This window comes from Sylvia atricapilla, chromosome 11 (genome assembly GCF_009819655.1).
Source record: "Sylvia atricapilla isolate bSylAtr1 chromosome 11, bSylAtr1.pri, whole genome shotgun sequence".
NCBI classification, from domain to species: Eukaryota; Metazoa; Chordata; class Aves; order Passeriformes; family Sylviidae; genus Sylvia; species Sylvia atricapilla.
The window spans coordinates 2,458,735-2,479,140 of record NC_089150.1 but is presented as its reverse complement, the minus strand read 5'-3'; the positions used below and the strand labels follow the sequence as shown (position 1 = coordinate 2,479,140).

Sequence of the window (20,406 nt, the reverse complement as noted above, 5' to 3'; positions counted from 1 at the left end):
CACAACGTGATTGTGGGGCTGGTGCTGCCACAGAAGTGGTCTAAAATCATCACTCTATTAGAGAGAATTCCCTTTATTACAGAACATTTGGGCCAACTTGAAATCATTCCCAAATGGTACAAACCTCCTTCAATAACTGCTATTTTTATGAACATTTGAATTTAAAAGATATCTTTTTTTTGGTGGTTTTTTTTTTGTTGGTTTTGTTTTGTTTTGTTTTGTTTTGTTTTTTTGTCCCCTCAGAAAGGACTGTCATCACCATCCCACCCTCTGACACAGATGCAACAGTTGGAGAGAGCATTGTCCTGCCATGCCAGGTGTCCCATGACCCCTCCCTGGACGTGGTTTTCTCCTGGTCATTCAATGGCCAGAGGATTGACCTGAGCAGAGGAATCCATCACTTTGAAAGGATTGGAAGAGTGAGTTTCCCAAACTCCTTGATGAAACTCTCTGCCACAGCCTTTACATGACACGAGTGTTTATCATAATTCCTCCCTGGCTGTTTATATGCCTGGCAAATCACTGTTTCTTTACAAGGGCTGCAAGCATTTATTTTTCTTCCCTAAATTTCATAAAGGCGCTTGAGTTATTTGTGAAGCCATAATAAAAATGTCCCCATGAAAGAAACTGATGATAGCTATGAATATTTTAATTTAAAAGCTGAATTTTTTATTAATATTGAGCAATTTATTAAAATGCCCACTACAGAAAGCATGTTGTGAGTGATTAGTTTACTCTTTTTTTTTTTTTTTTTTTTTTTTTTTTTTTTTTTTTTTTTTTTTAATCTCTCCAGGAATCTGCTGGGGATTTGATGATAAGAAATATCCAGCTGCATCACTCTGGGAAATATGTGTGCATGGTGCAAACTTCTTTAGACAGTCAATCTGCAACAGCAGATATAATCGTGAGAGGTATGTCTGTAAGGGAGGGAGACACAAGATAATGTAGAGGGACCAGGAATTTTTAACATCAGCTGTTGTTTAAATGATTCCCAGGATGTCAATTCCACATCTCAGCAGTGGAATGTTTTTTCTTCCTTTGACTCTTGGACCCAAAGCTGTGGCCAGCATGATCCTGGTGTTCGGCCAACCCAGGGGAACCTCTGCAGCTCTGCCCTGGCCTCTCTGGCAAAAATTTTGGGCCATACAGATCAGAGGGAAATCCTCTAATCTCAGCAGTGCTGTTATCTCCTTCAGGCATCTCTGGGTCACTGTGCAGGCTGGGAAAAACAAAAGACCTCATTCCTTTCTCCTCTTTGGAGATAATATAAAATAATCTTTTCTAAGAGTCAGCTTTTTACTGCCAGCAGTAAGGAAATACTGTCATGGGAGCAGATCTGTAAACCTTAAGAGAAATCAGAAATATGTGTAGTGCACCATCCTGCATTCTTTCTGAACCTCAGTCTTGATTGAATTCAGTAGGAATTCTCAAAATGTTCGATGGTTCAACACAAAAACACAACATTGGGTGCCTTCCTTTGTCAGACACAAAAAAAGAAACCATTCCTTTGTTTGTAGTTTTCATGTTAGCGGCATCAAGACATTAATTTTCCTGACTCATAAAGATGTAATCCAGGCATGGAGCCATCATTTAGGGATTGTGCAGAGCTTTTATGACACTGCAGCTTCATGAATAATTCCTCTGAGTTGAGAAAGTGAGAGCCACCCAACCCATTCCAGCGGTGAATCTTCTCTTCCCAATGCCTTCCTCTTAAAATGCTGGTCGTGTCAGGCCCCCCAGGTCCACCAGAAGATGTTAAAGTTGAACATGTTTCTAGCACGACTGCTGGCTTATCCTGGAAGCCTGGAGCAGATAACAACAGCCCAGTGCAGATCTACAGTGTCCAGACCAGGACTCCCTTCTCGGTGGGATGGCAGGCGGTTGCCACAGGTGAGCAATTCCAGAGTTCTCTTGGGTTTTTTATTTTGTATGTGCCATTAATCACCTCAAAACCCCATTGCTGGTTTCGTGTTTGCCTTCAGCTCCCGAGGTCATCAATGGCAGGACCCACAAGGCCACCGTGGTGGATTTGAGCCCCTGGGTGGAGTACGAGTTCCGGGTGGTCGCCAGCAACAGCGTTGGGATTGGGGAGCCCAGCAGGCCCTCGGCTCTCCTGAAAACCAAAGCTGCAGGTAAGGCCCTGCCTTCTGCCGGGTTTTCCCACCTCCCAGCTGTGGGAATTCCACTGCAGCAGAGCCACTCATTCCTGCAGGGTGATTCACCCAATTCCATAGGCGGGGAACCAACGTGTCCCAAAGGATATGGATGGGGCTTGGAGCAGCCTGGCACAATGGGAGGTGTCCGTGCCTGTGGCATGGGCTTTGAGGTCCCTCCCAACCCAAACAAGTTTGGCATCCCGTGAGAAAAGCTGGAGTTAGTCAATGTTCCTCCCGTTGATGTGTCCCAACCAACCTTTCACTGAAGCAATTAATCGGGCAAACAATTCTTGTTCTCTCGATTAAATCCAAGGTTTTACCCTGCTCAGAGACTTGCATATGAGGTGATAACTCCACTCTCTGAATATCCCTTGGCTGCAGAGGTGTTTGATATCTGAGCATGAGGAGGAGCAGGGTAACTTTGGAGGAAATAAATGACAGCATCCAAAGCCCAGTGAAACCAACACCTTCTACTGATTCCTTTCTGTCTGTCTGTCTGACATTTACTCATTTATCTTCTGGGACTTGGAACCTCACAGGAAGCTGCCTCATTCTTGGGTGACCAACACTGTCAGTCCTTTGACCTGCTCAGTTTGGGACAATTTATTTGCAGCCCAAACCTTTGGTTTGTTTTATGTTCCTCCCAGCCCCCTGCTTATCAACTCTCTCCCACCTATAAAATCAGAGTTTATAGGATGGAAAGCAGTAAAGTAGAAGCAGCTTTTACAATCCACTTTCTCTTTTCTGTTTATCTCATTTGCCAAGCTCTGAAGTTTGGCAAGCTGCATTTCAGGACAGAACTCAAAATACAGTATTGTACATTATACAGAAGAAAATACATTTCTTTTAGAATATGGAATCCATTTGTTTCTGGGAATAAAATCCCAGAGTGGTTTTGATTGGTAGGGACCTTAAAGACCATCTAGTTCCAACCCCCAGCACCTTCCAGAAGAGGTCAGATTTTTTAAATTTCCCAGCAGAGTATCTCAAATAAATATTCTCCATTAAATGATTGATCACAAAGACCAAATTAATCTTGAGAAAGTTTTTGTTGCTGTTGCCACCGTGGGGCTTTGTAAAGTGGGATATTCAAAACCAGACAGTCAGTGAAAGCTTTCATCTTTTAAAGCTTTTATTTATTTATTTGTTAGAGGGATTCACAAGGCTGGGGCGACGAGGAGAAAGAAACAATAAAATTATTGTTATTTATCATGGCAATAACACAAGGAAGATTATTTCCTTACAGCATAGCTCTGTCTCAAGTTTAACAAAAGGGACAAAAAGATTCACTTCAGGTTTTAGCTACTTAACTCCTTCACTGCTGTAAATTCTTCTGTCTCAAAACATTGCAGTGCAGTGGGACAATATCAGTTTTTATTAAATTTTCAATCAGCATAGGAAACTGAAATCAGCAGGGCAGTGTGGATAGCAGATACCTGGCCAGGAAAGGGTGAATTTGAGCTCTGCTGTTGTAATAACTACTTTGCCAGCTGAAATCTGAGCATTAGTAGATTTGTGTATGCAAATGAGCCACTGTTCATTTCATTAAAATGGAGCTGAGAATTAATTGAGCCTCTGTTGGTGCACTCAGCTGTAAATTTTCATCTGTTTCTCAACTCTGACCCAGTTGAGGCTCTGTTGAGCCGCAGCACAGAACATTTTCCCCGTGCAAATGTAGTAAGTACCAAACACATTTAACACATGAGCTAATTGAGCATCACTTGGTTCATGAAACAGTGAAATACCAGGCTGGGAGGTTTGTTTTGCCATTTCCATGCAGTTCTTGTCAGTCTGAGATGATTTGCCTCTGATGTGCCCAAAGACATTGATTGTGGGTGACAAAAATGAGCAGCTCTGCAAAACACTCCAGAAGAGCCCAGGCTGTTTGCATTTGCACTCACTCTCACGGCTGCACAGCAAAATTGTCCTGAAACTGCTCCCATTTCTAGAGGATGAAGTCAGGTAAATATTTATACGTGAACCAGAATCTGGAAATGATAATGGGCTGACGTCAGTTTTGGTGAACTTTAGGCACTTTTGCTTTTATTGCCACCCCTGGAGCTGGGTTAATGCATTTGGCAATGGGAAGGATGACCAGATACGGCAAAACTTGCCCAAGATCACTGAAAAAAAAGCTTCTGAGGTGTAAACATCCCACCTGATTCTCACCCTACACATCAGCTTTTCAGGTAGTGAGAGCTGAATGAAGGCAATGACAGAACAATCTTGAAATTTCTGGAGATAGGGTTTGGAGATGGCACCACCAGATGTCCTGTAGAGGGTTCCTGTCTCTGCCCATTCCAGGGATGTCCTCTTCTCTTACACTTCTCCAGCAGCTGAAAAAGAACATGATATCATAGAATGGTTTTGGTTGGAAGCGATCTCAAAGAAGAAATATAAAGCAAGAGGCAGGAAATGCTGTTTTTTTCCTTGCCTCTCCACCATGAACCCCTTCAGCCTCAACCAAGTTCTCTGATCTCAACCCTTTACCTGTGAAGTGCTGGAGAAATCCAACTCTAATCAACCAACTTTTGGACACTTACAGTATTGGGAGAAGAAGAAAAGCAAACTGTGAGTTTTGAATTTGCTAAGAAAAGCATACAACCAATTAAAAAAATTAATATATTGCTCCAACAACATGTTTACTGAAAAAATGCATAATTAGTAAATCAGTAGTGTTGCAGCTACAGTCTGAATGGAACATCATTTTGCCAATTAGTTGATGAGGCATAATAATGTCAGATACTTGATGCTCCCAGCTCTTTAATTAATTTTTTGAACCAGGGTACTCATGTATCAATTGCATCTATAGCTTCAGCCTTAGAAAATGTGTAAACATCATTTCAGTTCATCTCAAATGGGCTGCTGTGCAATGTCATCCCTGTCCCACCTGCTGAGAGGTGGAATGGCTGCAGGTGAGGCAGGAAATGCTCTGATCACTCTCTTGGAGAGGCCTCCAGGGTCATTGAGTTCAGCCTTTGGCCCATCACAGCTTTGTCCAGAACTGGACACAGCACTCGAGGTGTGGCCCCAGCAGTGTCCAGTGCAGAGGGACAATCACAGAATTCACAGAATCACTGGATGGTAGACACCTTCAAGATCATCCAGACCAACCCAGCCCTAACAACCCAACTAAACCCTGGCACCCAGTGCCACATCCAGGCTTTCCTTAAACACAGCCGGGGATGGTGATTCCACCACTTCCCTGACAAATCATTCCAGTGTTTTATCACTCTGTCTGTAAAAACGTTTCCCTAATATCCAACCTGTATTTCCCTTGGTGCAGCTCAAGGCTGTGTCCTCTGGTTCTGTCAGTGCTGCCTGGAGAAAGAGCCCAGCCCCACCTGAGCACAGCCACCTTTCAGGGAGTTGTACAGAGTGACAAGGTCACCTCTGAGTCTCCTTTTCTCCAGGATAAACACCCCCAGCTCCCTCAGCCCTTCCTCACAGGGTTTGTGTTCCCAGCCCCTCACCAGCCTCGTGGCCTCCTCTGGATGTGTTTGAGCATCTCAATGTCCATCCTAAACTGAGGGGCCAGAGCTGGACACAGCACTCAGTGTCCATCCTAAACTGAGACACAGAACTGGACACAGCACTCAGTGTCCATCCTAAACTGAGGGGCCAGAACTGGACACAGCACTCAGTGTCCATCCTAAACTGAGATCCCAGAGCTGGACACAGCACTCAATGTCCATCCTAAACTGAGATCCCAGAGCTGGACACAGCACTCAGTGTCCATCCCAAACTGAGGGGCCAGAACTGGACATGGGACTCAACTGCCCTGGTCCTGTGGTCTCACAGTTGCTGACCCAGGCCAGGTGACCTTGGCCTTCTTGCCCACCCAGGCACACCTGGCTTTGCCTTAAGCTGCTGTCATCAGCACCTCCAGGTCCTTTATTGCTGGGCCACTTTTCAACCACTGTTCCCCCATCTTGGAGTGCCACGTGGGGCTGTTGTGACCCAAGAACAGGACCCTGCACTGCTGAGCCCCACACCAGCGGCCCCAGCCCATGGACCCAGCCTGCCCAGATCCCTCCTTCCAGCAGATCCACACTCCCACCCAACTCAGTGCCATCTGTGAACTTCCTGAAGGTGCCCTTTGTCCAGATGAGCCATTGGACAGGCTGGCCCCAGGACTGAGCCTTGGGGAACCAGCTGCAAGCACTAACATCTTTCCTTCTGCAGTTCCTGTGGTGGCGCCCACCAACATCGGCGGAGGAGGAGGGAGCCGCTCCGAGCTGGTCATCACATGGGAGGTAATGTAATTAGCTCAATTAACCTCAGCGTCTAACGAGGGAGAGTCTGTGGGGGAAACCACAGCCCTGCTGAAATCCAGAGGCTTTTGGTCACCGGCTTTGGTCGAGCCTGGATTTCACGCCGGATGTGGAGAGCAAACAGCCTGTAAGACTCCCAGCAAGTTTTCTGTGTTATAGGGAACAATTTATAAAAATAAACAGTTTAAGAGGCGTGTTGTAAAGATGTTTAGAAGTCTGCATAACCCTCTTATCTCCATTGTACAGGAGGTGCTTAACACATTAATCTGCTTGGCCATTTTCTGCATTTACATTTTTCCTACTTTTGTTTACATGTTTTCCATTCTGGAACTCTGTGCTGACAAGACATATCCTATTATGTGTTAAAGGAGATGAGCCCTTTAATTCTCCAGCACTCCAGCGAGAGCAAAGAATACACATTTTCAGAGCAGTTAATGCCAGACAAGTTGCAAAGGGTGAGTGCAGGTCATTTCAGAGAGCACAAAGTGAGTGTTGTGGGAAGGAACCTCCTTTTCCAGCCTCCCAGCAGCTTCCCACAGGCACTGGGATGAAGGCAGGCAGCCTCTGGCAAAGCCTGGGAAGTGATGGGGCAACTTCTTGGTTAAAAAGTGGAAAATCAGATCAAAAGAAATTAAAAAAAAATCACCACTAGATAAATAACACCGTTGGTGTTTTCTTCTCCCTGTGATGCAAACAGAGTGCAATTCCACTTTCTCTGAACTAAGTTTTCCTCCATCTGCACCTTTCACTCTTTTGTTTCATTTTCTCCTCTTTGGGAGCAGAAGAACATGAAAATGGAAAACAACCTGAGAGATCTCAATCAAATTATCCTGTTGGGCTCCACAGTGTGTCCCGAAAAACAATCAGAAGAAATCCTAATTATGGCCAGCTAACAACACTGAACACGGCTCTGCGGCTTTCTGTGATGAACTCACTAAATGTCTTGATTAAATCTGAGGTCACAGAAGCCTCAAAAACAAATTAAATGCTCTAGAAAGTAGCTTGAACTCCTATAAATCCCCAGTGAACCATCATCCCTCACATTTAACTCTCTCAGGACTGGAAAAGAGATGGAAAGGGGAGTATTGGGTGTTTTAAACATTGAAGGAAAGACACGTGTTATAAATGCCAGGGCAGGCTTATTATCATCATTTTTACTCTTAGAATGAGAAGGGATTTATGATAAAAATAATGTAAATTATTCTGAAGTGCTTCCAGATTTTCCCCTACCATCTCACACTGTTTGTGCTCCCAAGAGTTTGCAGAAGAGTTTGGAGCCAGGACTCAGAACCTGACCCTATTTCTATCTTTTTGCACCATTTTCCATGCCTGTTTTTCCATGCCCTTCCCTTTGATGCGAGCTTCTGTAATAAATGCAGTTTTACTGAAAAACGCTTCCTTTCTCCATTTAATCTTGATTTTATTTCATAAATGTCCTCTTGCCTTGAGAATGTGGAAGTATTTTTATCCCATGAAAAATCAAACTGCATGCTGGACACGGTGTTGCTGTAATTGCCTTTTCAGTTTGAGCCTTTCATACGTATCTTGACATGAGATTTTATTAATAGAAACATTAATTTTGCCATGTTGACTTGCTAGAACATTTCTGTTCTAAGAACTTAAATAAGAATATGCTCATGCACTTGAAGCTTTCTCCTTGCTGAAAAAAATACATCAGTACTGTACTCAGAGGCAGGCAATTATACAACTGACACATATTTCTTTGTATACATTTCTTCCTTCACAGCTCTTTTTTCCCTTTAAAATCATTTATTTAAAATTAGCATTCCTATGCCCCTTTGGGGGGAAAAAAAATCTACAAGCTACAGCTTGTACTGAGTGAAACGCTTTTAATTTTGCAAACTTCACGCCTGAAAGAGACAACTTTAATGGAGCTGATCAGATCTTTTGTTTCTAAATTGATTGCCCCGATAGATTTATTATTTTGATTTTTATTTCAATATTACATTGGCGGACGGGACAAACATTATTATCTTCTCCAAGGCACAGCCAGCTAAATCAATACCACTGAAATACAGTCAGGGAATGAAGATTCAATTAAAACTGTGGATACATGCAGACCTTTATTGACTGCCTTGTCACCACAGCCAGTGTCAGAAGAGCTCCAAAACGGGGAAGGTTTTGGCTACATCGTCATGTTCCGTCCCCTTGGCTCAACAACCTGGACCAAAGCTGTGGTGGCCTCGGTGGAGTCCAGCAAATATGTTTACAGGAATGAGAGCATCACACCCCTCTCTCCTTTTGAGGTGAAAGTTGGTGTCTACAACAACGAAGGAGAAGGGACCCTGAGCCCCATTTCCATCATCTACTCGGGAGAGGATGGTAACACCAGCTACTCTCAGTAGTAATGGGTGTGCAGCAGCAGTAGGTCACAGATATGATCAGGCAGGCCTCACAGGGGTTTTAAGGGCCCTGCTCAAACCTGTTAATTGGATATTTATAACAGACATGAAGCAGGAGATGGGAATCTGAAGTAAAAAGAGCAAGGGGCAAATTTTCAGAATGATTATTTTGAGCAGATGGGCTGTTTCAAGTAATTTGTCCCCAAAGTGCTCTTGGCTGAGTGTGTTGGGAAAACTGGGAGACACTCCAAGGTGCTGCTCTCAGAGGGTTTGGTTCCTCAGACCACTCAGTGTGACGGAGGGTCACACTTTCAGCTGCTGTTAGGAGCACGAAAGGATGATGCAGGCCAGCAGGAGGTCAAGCAGGAAAGCTTCTACTTTATTTTTCTGACTCCATATATATACAAATTTACAGACAGGCCAAGATTGGCTACACAGGTAGACACCTCTTCAACCTCGTTGGTGACCATCACCATCAATCATCATTCTCCTCCTAGAGAGGAAGAATGTAAACAATTCTAATAATATACATAGTTTACTTGAAGCTGCGTGAGAACAAAATGCAAAAAGTGAAAAACAGGCAAACTTGAAGCAACAACTCAGTGCAGCTCTCTCTGAAAATCTGCTCCAGCAGGATGGGGAATGACCAATTTTGAAAACAGCTTTTGCTGGCATTCCACCACAAGTGGAGAGTAAAACTCATAGTTATACCGAGGGCCAATCCCGCTGCTCCCCGCAGCATCTCCAAAGATCTGAGGGCACAGAGGAGGTACAAAGGGCAAGGACCTATAGAGGGGTCTGAGGATGAAGAGCTGGGGAGGGCAGGGCTAAGTGAGCAATGAGGGAAGCAGTCTAGAGTAGATCAGCAGTAGTTTTCCGGGACACCACGAAGGAAGTCTTCTCTTTCAGCCTAGGAAGGGACCTCTATGCTAAATCTTTTCCTGAGGGGGTTTTTAGGGTTCCCACAGGCTGTGTGGTCACAGCCATGTCCCAGCAGGTGTGTTTTCCCTGTCCCAGAGCCACAGATGGCCCCGGCGGGAGCCTCGGCGCTGAGCGTGTCGGCGGCGGCGGTGGAAGTGTCCTGGCTGCCCATCCCCTGGAACCGGCACACGGGCAGGGTGCTGGGCTACGAGGTGAGGGGCTGGGCTGCTGCGTGCCTCAGGGAAAATTCGGGAGGAAATTGCTGAATAGGATCCCTCGAGAAGCAAACCCAAAACCCCGACTGGTCTGGGAAAAAGATCTCCTGAGAGAAAAGTGGAAAAAACAATTTATTTAACAAAGTGCCCACGAGCACAAAGAATGAATGATATGAAACTCAGATGGCAAACTCAGAAAGTCCTTGCTGTGAGTGTAGCTCAGCTCGCCCAGTGTCTCACAGTGGGCCCCAGGTGTGAGATCCTGGTGCTCTGCTGGGTTTTCAGTCCAGAGCAGGTTTAAACAGTCCCAACAAAAAAGAAAAAAAAAAAAATTTTCAGGGAGCTCCTCTGCCTCATCTTGCTAAAAACTATCTAAAAGCAAAGAGATTTCTGTCTTGCTGTCTGTCCATTCTTCAGATGAACACAGTCCAGGAGCGGAATGTGGAGGAGTGAGAGCAGTTTCTCCAAACAAACTCCACACTGCTTCTTCCTCCCCCTTCACTCTCAGGACCAGTCCCAAGGGTACAGGAGGCAATACCCAACACAAACAGATCAGGCAATTTTGGTTACAAGAATCATGAAGTCACCCCAGGACAGCTAGAAGGTGGTGAGGGGCTGGGCTACGAGGTGAGGGGCTCTGACACCTTGAAGGTGTCCCTTTGCTGTCCAGAATCCCTTTGGCCTTCTGGTTCCTCATCCCAATCAACAAATTGCTGCTTCCAAGTCAACAGAGCGTGGAGTTCTTCCCTTTAACTCTCATTAACAGCAACCCCCCTGAGATAATCAGGATTTACAGCCCAGAACTGCAGCTCTGTCCCAGATGTTTTGTGCTCAGGTTTGGAGATGGGCACGCGTGGCACTGCTGACAGACCAGGGCAGGATAAATGTCCTCCAGCACTACCCAGAGCTTGTGCTGTGGTGCATTGAAAGGCTTTTAACTTCTCCCTCCTCTCAGAATCATAAAATCATTTAGGCTGGAAAAGACCTTTCAGACCATCAGGTCCAACCATTAACTCAAACATTTGAAGAGGGCAGGGGTGGAGTTCCCATCCCTGAGGGATTTAAAAGCTGTGTGGATGTGGCACTTGAGGACATGGTTTAGTGCTGGCCTTGGCACTCCTGGTTGGACTTAAAGATATTTTCCAACCTAAATGATTCTGTAATTTTAGGATTAAGTAATGTCAGATATCCTTCCTGGTCATTTTACTTGCATAGTGAAGCTATTTCTTTTTTTTTTCTTCTTCTTTTTTTTCCTTTTTTGTTTGTAGATAAGAGGAAAACAAGTCAAAAACACTTTAAATTCTATCTTATCATTGCAGTGTACAAATGAAGGTAATAAGAGTCATGTACAGTCCACAAACCTTCCTAAATCAATTACTCACTGAAAAAAAACAAAAACAAAAACAAAAAAAGGCAGGTCTAAATAGGTATTACTGAATTAAAACTAGAGCCAGGATACAAAATAATTAAAAACCTTTTAGATGATTGAGATAAATCTTTTGTATCTCTTAAGGTTTTCTTTCATTGTGTTCAACCATAAAACCAACAAAGCTTTTATCATTCCTTACTTTATCAAAGGTTTCCTTCTGGACATCTGTAAATTTAAGGATTTCATTTAGTTCCTTAATTGGGATTCAGTCTCTGAAATGTTATTGCTTCTCTATAAATATTCATGCCTGGGTTTACATCCTGCTAGATTGGAGTACAAAAAAAAAAAAAATCCTGTATTCCTCGAAATCTTCCTTGTCAGCATGTCTGCTTCCCAGCCAAGCCTCTAATTGCTGGAACACAACGAATTGCCTGTTCTTTGTTCTCCCTTTTCAGGTTTTATATTGGATAGATGATCCCAAGGAGAGCACAGCTGGGAAGGTCAGAGTCAGTGGGAACGTGACAGCCAAAAACATCACGGGCCTGAGAGCTAACACGGTGTACTTTGCAGCAGTCAGAGCCTACAACACGGCAGGGACAGGGCCCTCCAGCACCCCTGTGAATGTCACCACCAAAAAATCCCGTGAGTATTGGTACAATAAATGTCCCAAAATACAAGCTGGGACAGGCACATTCCAGCTCACCCTGACCCAAACGCTTCAACAGCCAAGAAAACTAAATCCCTAAATTTCTTCATAAATCAGACAGCAAAAATCTGTGACTGGGAAACTTCCTCTTGTCCTGAATCAGTGTCCACGAGGAAAGATTTCTGTTTTCCTTGGAATGGCAGGCCCCTGCTTTCAGGGGATTTCAGGAAATGTGTCCCACAGGTTGAACAAGAGATTCTGGTGTTTGGGGGTTTTAATGGAAGCTTTTGAGTGCACCAAATCCAGAAGGGGTTTGAGACCTCTGACCTTTGCATTGCAGAGGGCAGCGTAAGGGATACATTGATATAAAGTCAATTTAGTCATTTTTTAATTTATTTACTACTAAAAGTAAAGCCCTCTGCTGTTTTGTTTTCCTCGGACTCGGTGTTTACAGTAAATTATTGATCAGCCCTTTATCATAAAAGGGAAATATATCTCCTGAGTTTCATCACTTTTCCTCTTTTCCGTGTGCTGTTCCATGCTTCCATTATTCCAAGTGCAAGATAGGAACAACTTGGGGAATGAGTTAATTGATTTTTAATTGCCAGAAAACCAATATTTATTGTAAATCAAAAATAAATCCAGAGAAGATATTTCTGAAGGTCTCAAATAGAACCCAACCCTGGAAGTGTCCAAGACCAGGTTGGATGAGGTTTGGAGAAACCTGGGATGGTGGAAGGTGTCTGTGACTGTGGCAGGGGGTTTGAATGAAATGAAATTTAAGTGCTATTCCAACCCAAACCATTCTGTGATTCCATGACTTTTCTCACAGTCCATTTTTCGGTGGAAAATAGATTCATCCCTGAGAATTCTTCCCTCTATTCCTATGTGAAATATGTAGGCATCTCTATGAAAGACAAGTTAAAGACATGGCAGTCAAATGACAAAACACAGAAGGAATAAATTTGCTTTTGTTTTACATCTACTTCATCTTCTGTCAAATTCAGGGTTGTGCTAATGGCTCATTTAAAAATTAAAGTCAAAATAACCTTTTTAATATTTAAATATATAGATTAAAATTTCAAGCTCTGCCTGTGGAAGATGCAAGCACTTGCAATAAGAGAAGAGATAATATGTCAAGAGAATATAAACAACGTGCATCTGGAGCAGGAGATGGAGCTCCAAAGTAATAGCTCTGTCTTCCTGCTCAGCATCCAGGATTCCTGCAGCTTTCTGCTCATCCCATTATTGCAGGGACTCAGGAAAGCTGAGATGGTCCTTTCTGCCCAAGAGGTACAATTCTGATTGAGATGATGACATCCTGGTTTGAGTTAAAAATACTTAGGGAGGTGGAATTGAGGTCCTCAAACCATGGACTCCATAAGGAGCTGTTCTCTTCTGGTGCTTGAATTATATGGCATGGATTTCAGAAATCCCTCTTTCCTCTTTCTTCTTCCTCTTTCCTCTTTCCTCTTCCTCTTTTATCTTTCTCTTTCCTCTTCCTCTTCCTCTTCTTTTCCCCTTACAAATAGATCCATATCCACACAAAATAAATCAATACTATATATAGACATTAGAAAGACTTCCACGGATAAACCTCAGCTCAGTGCAGCAACAAAGCCAAATGTTACCTAGACCATGACAATGACATCAGTACCTCAATGAACTTAAGCAGATATTTGGGATTTCTGTTTTTTCCTGACAGCATCGATTGCAAGAAATTAACTGAGGAAATGATCTGCCAGTCTTAGACCTGGAACTGCTTTGGGGGTTTTTGCAGCTGTTCCTGTGGATTTGGGAAAGTGTTCTTAACCACTTATTCCTCTTTCTGGCTGAAAAAAAAAAATCCCAGATAAATTTGTTTTGCAAATCCCCCTGTGGTGTTTTCTCAGCCCCAAGATCATGAATTAAGATTTAAGTTGCCATGTCAAAAAGCTCTGGACAAGGCCGTAATTCACCCATTCTTGAGTGATTTCAGACCTCTTCAGAGTGCACAGCCAATGAAGTATTTGACATCCTTTGCCTCTTGTGACTATTTTGTTATCCAGTTCCTTATATAAAATATTTCCTGAAAGCAGCAAAGACCTTTCAAGCCGTATTTAAATAAATTTGCAGTTTGATGTGTGTGAGAATAGATAAATACCTCTGTAATGAAATGAATCTTTTCCAGCCCTGACAGTGTGGCTGATGGAAGGACATCCATGGATATTCCCCTGGGAGCTCCACCAACACCTCATTCCCTACCAGGGGATGGATTAAACTTCTCCAAAGTCACGATGCAGATGGAGATGAAACAGCATCGATTTGTTTTATCTCTATGGGAAATGAAAGAAATTGTCACCAAATCAACTGTTCCTTCCAAGGGACATCCGGCAAGCACCAATATAAAGGGGAGGAAGAGAAGGATCCTGGAGTCAAACGATTTAAAATCAGGGCTGGAATGTGTTTCTCCAAATCTCTCCTCATTTTTACCACTCTTTCAACCCTCCTTTCCTGTGCCACCACCCAGCAGGGCCCAGGAGGACGTGCCATGGAACAGGAGAGAATTTTCTGGCCTAAATCCGAGCTCCAGTTCAAAGGCACAGCTCCACCTTCACATGTTCACACGGGATTCGGTTCCAGGCACTTGTAGGCAAATTTTCAAAGTCCTCACACTTAGCCATAAAAAGCCTTTGAAAAAAAAAAAAAAAAAAAAAAAAAAAAAAAAAAAAAAAAAAAAAAAAGGTGCTCTCAGCCTATTGTGCTGAGAATTTCTAAAATCCTGCAATGTTTCATGGCGGATCACATGGAGACTTTCATGTGCAGCTCTTTGTAACCTGTCCTGGCTGATGGAAATCTTGCCTTCTGTAGCTGGCTCTCAGTTTTTAGCTTTTTCTGAGATCCAGACAGCAAAACATCCTCTAGGACATGGAAGTACAGAGAGGAACAACATTTTCCTTCCACAAAATCTCTCAAGTATAACTTGAACTGTCAGACACTGTCAGGCTGTGCCTAATTTTGCAAATGAAGTCTCACAGTAAGAGGTTCTGTGCTATGAATAGATCTTTATTCTGACTAATACCAGAGAAATGATGGACTGGAAAATGTGGGTTTTTTTCTCTTTTAGGTTTGAATCACCCAAGCATTTGCTACTCCCCTATCAGCAGCTGATTTAGCTCCACCATGAAAAGTAATATTCAGTTTATCTCCTTATTATCATCATCTTTTTCTTTTTTTTTTTCTTTTTTTTTTTTTTTTTTTAAAGCACCAAGTCAACCTCCAGCAAACATCGCCTGGAAGTTGACAAATTCCAAAATCTGCTTGAACTGGGAGCATGTGAAAACAATGGAGAACGAGTCTGAGGTGTTGGGCTACAAAGTAAGTGATTCCTTTACCTCACTAATCAGATAATTTGGTTACAATACAGATACACAAATTTGGTGGAAGGTTCATTAGCTGAAACACTGATTTTTCTGATTTTTCTGGATTTGTTGGGATGGTTGGCTGATGTTTATAAAAATATTCATTCAGAGTAGGACTTCTTTGTTCCAACAGAGGGATTTTCTGTCCCCAATCCTGCATTTTTCTTGTCCCCTTGTAATCTTACTTACCAAAAGTTTCTCGCTTTCACATCTCCAAGGAAGGAGTTTCAAAAATATATAAGAAATAGAGAAGTCTTTTAAGCATTAAAGTCAGCCATAAACCACATTTGAACATTCTCACTCTCTGGCAGTTCATAAATGTACCTTTAAAAAGAGACTGGAAGAAACTCACACAAAGGTCTACGTGAATGAACCACATAACACTCCTTTAAATCTGCTTTTAAAGGAAATACAAATTTATTTTAAAGTTTGGTCTCAGTGCAGAATTTTTTGATTATCTTTACCTGCTGGGGTACACACCCCAAAATCCTGCAGAAATTATTCCCCATGTTTTAAACTGTTTTTAACACCCTGCAGGACGCTGAGAGTGCTGGGAAAACTTCAGGACACAACAGAAGAATCTCTCAGCCTCCCCACCCCCAGAAAAAAAAAAATCCATTAAAACCTAAAACTAAATGAAATAATCTTGTTTTCCCATCCCTTTCTGCTCAGATTCTGTACAGACAGAACAGGCACAGCAAAGCCCATATCCTGGAGACAAACAACACTTCAGCTGAACTCCTGGTCCCGTTTGAAGAAGATTATCTCATCGAGATAAGAACCGTCAGCGATGGTGGCGACGGCAGCAGCAGTGAGGAAATTAGGATTCCAAAAATATCCAGTAAGTGAGAGATTTTTTTTTTTCCCCCCCTTTGAATGCTGTTGCATAAGGAGAAATCTGTGCCTCTGAGCACGACAGATTCCCAGCTTTTCCCTTGCCACAGGTGTCCTCCCTCCTGGTGCTTTGTGGGGCTGGCTCCTATCAATTTCTCTCTGATTACTCTCACATTCATTAAAGGGGAAAATGTTTTGCTCCACACTTTATTTTTTGTGCAGGACTCCACTGCCCTGGCAAGCAGAGCTCAGGGAAGGACCCAGGGATGAGATTTCTTGAAAAAGTCAAAGTTCTCCCACATAATGTGGCCCTAAACCTGCTCTGGAGCTGCTGCTGGGACTGAGATCTCAGCCCTGTCCCATGGCTGGGGTGGGGTGGCCCAGGGTGCAGCCTCTGCCCTCATAAATAACTTATTATTCATGGGAAAAGGGAGAAATTTTATATTTATACACCATAGTTTGTTTTGCTACAAAATAATCAAAACCCTCTTAAAGGAGGTACTCACAGGAAAAGTGGGATGTTGATCCAAACCCCTACTCCACGAAATGGCCACTACAACTCAATAAACAAATAAATAAAAATAACATTTGTGGGTAATGTCTCATCTTGACAAGAGAACAGAGATTGCTGTTAAGCTAAAACACAAAGAAAAACTGATTTTTGACACAGATTTCCCTCTGTCTGTTTATATTTTTTTCCAGGTTTAAGCTCTGGAGCAACGAAATCATCCCAAAGGCTAAACCACACGTTGACATCTGGGATCCTGCTCTTGAGTTCTGTCCTTCTAAACCCTTTTCCTTGCTGGTTCAAGCAATGCTCAGCTGTGGACTTTTAAAAACAAAAAATGTAGATTTTATCTTAATTCTTTACCATAACCAACATTCCTGAGAAAAAGCAACACTGGGGAGGGGGAGGGAGGTAGGAGTGGTCTGTCATTAAGAAAATATTTAGGTATCAATATTCCATGAATTTTTCAAGAATAGGCTTGGAAATGAGCAGATAAATCAACATGCATTAATTAAATGGAGTGGTGCCAAACCTAATTTGGGATTGACAAGTGGGTGGTCTCAATTTTTTATTTTTTTTTCCAAGTAGTTGTTATTTTAACTGAACAGCATTTTCAGGGAATGTTAACCTGTGCAAGCTGACACCAACAGAGGGGAGAAGAGATTTAAAACTCTTGTGATGTGGATATTATTTATCTCATGTTCTTTAATGCATCCTGTTAAAAACCCACTTTCAATTAAATAAAAGCTATTTGTTTATTTTTGCACTGGTCTGTATCAGAGGAGGTGTCACAAAACACATTATTTGAAGTGTCCTGTGCTGTTTTCTGCAGAAAAGGGGAATTTAAATAAAAGGAGTCTCCTATGGACCAACCCAAAGCCCAACGAATTTCATGGAAAAACCTTCAGTGGGCATCAGCAGGCCTTGAACCAGAGCTTAAACAGCAGCACCTTTCAAACCATCAGACACTTTACATATTCTCAAATCCATTTTAAAGGACTTTTCCGTGCAAAGACTCTTCTGATCAACAAAACTTCCAGAGATACGGAATATTTTTTTGAGGGAAGATGGAAATCTAGCTGTCATTCAGCAGGATCAGTAGGTCTCTCCTGGTTTTGTTATTCCTTTTTTTGTGGCTTGAAAGCACAGATTCATCTTTGGGTTGGGCATGAAGGTAAACGAGAAGAACATTGATTTTCATCGTCTTGAAATATAAATAAAAGCAGCTAATTAAGCCCTTCAATCTCCTGAGTCCCCAGAATGAGAAATTAAACACCAGAGCTTGGCTTTCAAGTCAGGAGATGCAGCTCAACACTTGAAGCCACGCTCCTGCCAACTTGAACTACGTCTGATAAAAGCTGTTCCTTGCCTGATGTCATTTCTGGGAAATCTTTTCTTCCTTCTCTCTTTGCTCTGAAGTTTATTTTCTTTTCTCCGCTCTCAGATCCGTGTTGTGTCACCTTTGTAAACGTTTGTAACTACAAGATAACCAAACACCCCAAATATTTTTTCAGAAGGGGGCTGTTGGAATGGGGGTGAGGATGTGTCAGCACGTGAATGAGTAAAAGAAGCTCGGCTGTGCGTGGGAATCATTTGAAGAACACATTTATCCACGTTTGTTATCCATGGGGATGTGAATTCATAGAGAAAACTCCCAAACTTTGGTACCTCCTCAAAGTTCCTGCCAAGCCAGACCTTTCTCTGATTCCTCACAGAGCCCACGGGCTGGTCTGGCAGAAAATAAACTCAAAAACGATAAAATCGTGAATCCACATGGTAGAGATTGATGTCCAAGCAAATAACTCTGCACAGAATCATGGAATGGTTTGGTTGAAAGGGACATTAAAGATCTCTCACAGGTGGTGATATTTAATAACCCCCCCACTAATTCAATAAAATATTTTATGGAGGTCACTCCTGTTTGGTTGTGAGAGAGCTTTTTGCATCATCCCTGTCCCAGGATGTGTCCAGCAGGACCTCTGCTCACTCCCAGACCTTCTGTGCCCATTAAACAACAGGAACCTTTTATTTCCCTTCATTAAACTGAAACTCTTCTGCTTCATAACACAAATGTAGTCCTTTGCTAAATTCACCCAAAACATCTTTTTATTCGAGTGACAAGAGATTTTCTGCAGAGCAGTTACAGCTCAGTAGAAGGTCTGAGGGATGCTTAATTACAGGGAGGCTCTGGAAATAAAATGTCACTTTTCGAAGTCTGTCCTCTGGGATTTCTACAAAGTTCCTAATCACAGGAGTTATTAGGAAGAGGTTTAACACAGCTTTCAAAAGAGGAGGATGGTTTAGAAAGAAGTGAATGTGCTATTAAAAAAGTCCTGATAATACCTTAATGAAGTAAAAACATTTTTCTTTGCGGTGGAAGTAAATAATGAATCACTTCTTCAGACTTCTTCTCCTTTCTGATGTTCTTTTCCTGCTGTAGAAGACCCAAACCAGACTCTTTAACTTCAGCATTTCTCAATTTTTTCACTCCCCTGGGAGCAGCCCTTTTTAACAAAGGGACAACTGAGGAATCCCAGGAATATGGGTGAATATTCCCTTGCTGAATTCCCTTGGAGCTAGAGCTTCCAGGGTGAATATTCTGCCTCAGGAGCAGAACTAAGCAGTCTTAAGGAGAAAAACTTCAAATCCAGCTCCTCCCATCCTCCCTAAATCATTGCAGAACTTGGGCAGGATCATTTTCTCTTCTTCAGCTCCCCAGTCCCTTTTTTTTTTTCTTTTTTTTTGGTGTTTCACCAGGACAAATTGAGCCTGAGCAGCCCAAAGCACTGAAAGCCCAGTTCTTTTTATGTGAAAATGTTATTAAAGCAGCTGATGCTGAAATGGAAAGAGTTCATATGGCTGGCAGCTTTCATTAAAAAGAAAAGAGAAAGGGTCAAAAAAGAGTTTTGTCACTTAGAGTTGCAGGAAAAACTTTGAGAATAGGAACGGCACAAATCCCCTCAAACCAGAAGTTGAAATGAAAACAACAAAAAAAACTCTGCAGTGCTCCTGATTTTTAACAGCCAAGAACCTGAATTAAAAACCCCATTTAAAGGTGCCCAGTACAGGGAATTTTGGGCCCAGACTTAGCAGATTTTAGAGAAAATCACAGACTAGCCAAAGTTTTCAGACAGCTGGAAAAATAATACCTATTTTCTTTTGATAACCTAAGCAAAGTACCCAAACATGAAAGAGACTCACAGTCAGGGATTTTCATTTTGAATTTAACACATCAACAAAATATTTCTCCATGAAAAAAGCAATTTTGAGCCTCTCCAAATGTTTCCGTTCACTCCAAGCACAATGTTTCTTTGTGATTTATGAGCATTTAAACTTTATTTAACATCTCTTCCCTACTTTATAGGGCAATTTTTGAATAGGAATGCCAAGAAACAACATAAAAGAGCCCATGTGTGTTATTGTACCAGCCCCTAAATCAACATTATCCCGGAGTGCAGGAGCTCCCTGTTTTCTGTGGGTCCTTGGAATGCAGCCTCAACACTTAGCTCTAAATCACATCCCTGAACAAATGTGTTGTAAATGTGCAAGAAAGATTTTATTAATCTCTGCCCGTGCCTCAGTCGAGCAGAATTCCCCCCAGTGTTTGGCAGGGCCCGTGTGGAGGAGGAGAAGGATCTGCTCCTGGGGTTTGGGGCTCACTGGGGCGCTGTGGGTGGTGTCAGGGGATCCTGGCTCCCTCTGTGCCCCCTCTCCGTGGA

The 20,406-nt window shown here is 42.6% G+C and overlaps 1 protein-coding gene across 1 annotated transcript in view; it reads left to right on the top strand.

The window, feature by feature from the left end:
- The window catches only part of LOC136366241 (contactin-6-like), a 76,053-nt gene extending 58,908 nt beyond the window's left edge, over positions 1–17,145 (top strand). Inside the window, exons 10-20 of the mRNA XM_066327163.1 lie at positions 244–419; positions 794–911; positions 1,732–1,890; positions 1,983–2,132; positions 6,342–6,412; positions 8,539–8,773; positions 9,811–9,926; positions 11,754–11,940; positions 15,189–15,301; positions 16,018–16,186; positions 16,882–17,145. Of these exons, the coding sequence (XP_066183260.1) occupies positions 244–419; positions 794–911; positions 1,732–1,890; positions 1,983–2,132; positions 6,342–6,412; positions 8,539–8,773; positions 9,811–9,926; positions 11,754–11,940; positions 15,189–15,301; positions 16,018–16,186; positions 16,882–17,015 (1,628 nt within the window). The 3' untranslated portion in view covers positions 17,016–17,145. The remainder of the gene's footprint in view (positions 1–243; positions 420–793; positions 912–1,731; positions 1,891–1,982; positions 2,133–6,341; positions 6,413–8,538; positions 8,774–9,810; positions 9,927–11,753; positions 11,941–15,188; positions 15,302–16,017; positions 16,187–16,881) is intronic.
- The last annotated feature ends 3,261 nt before the right edge of the window (positions 17,146–20,406 follow it).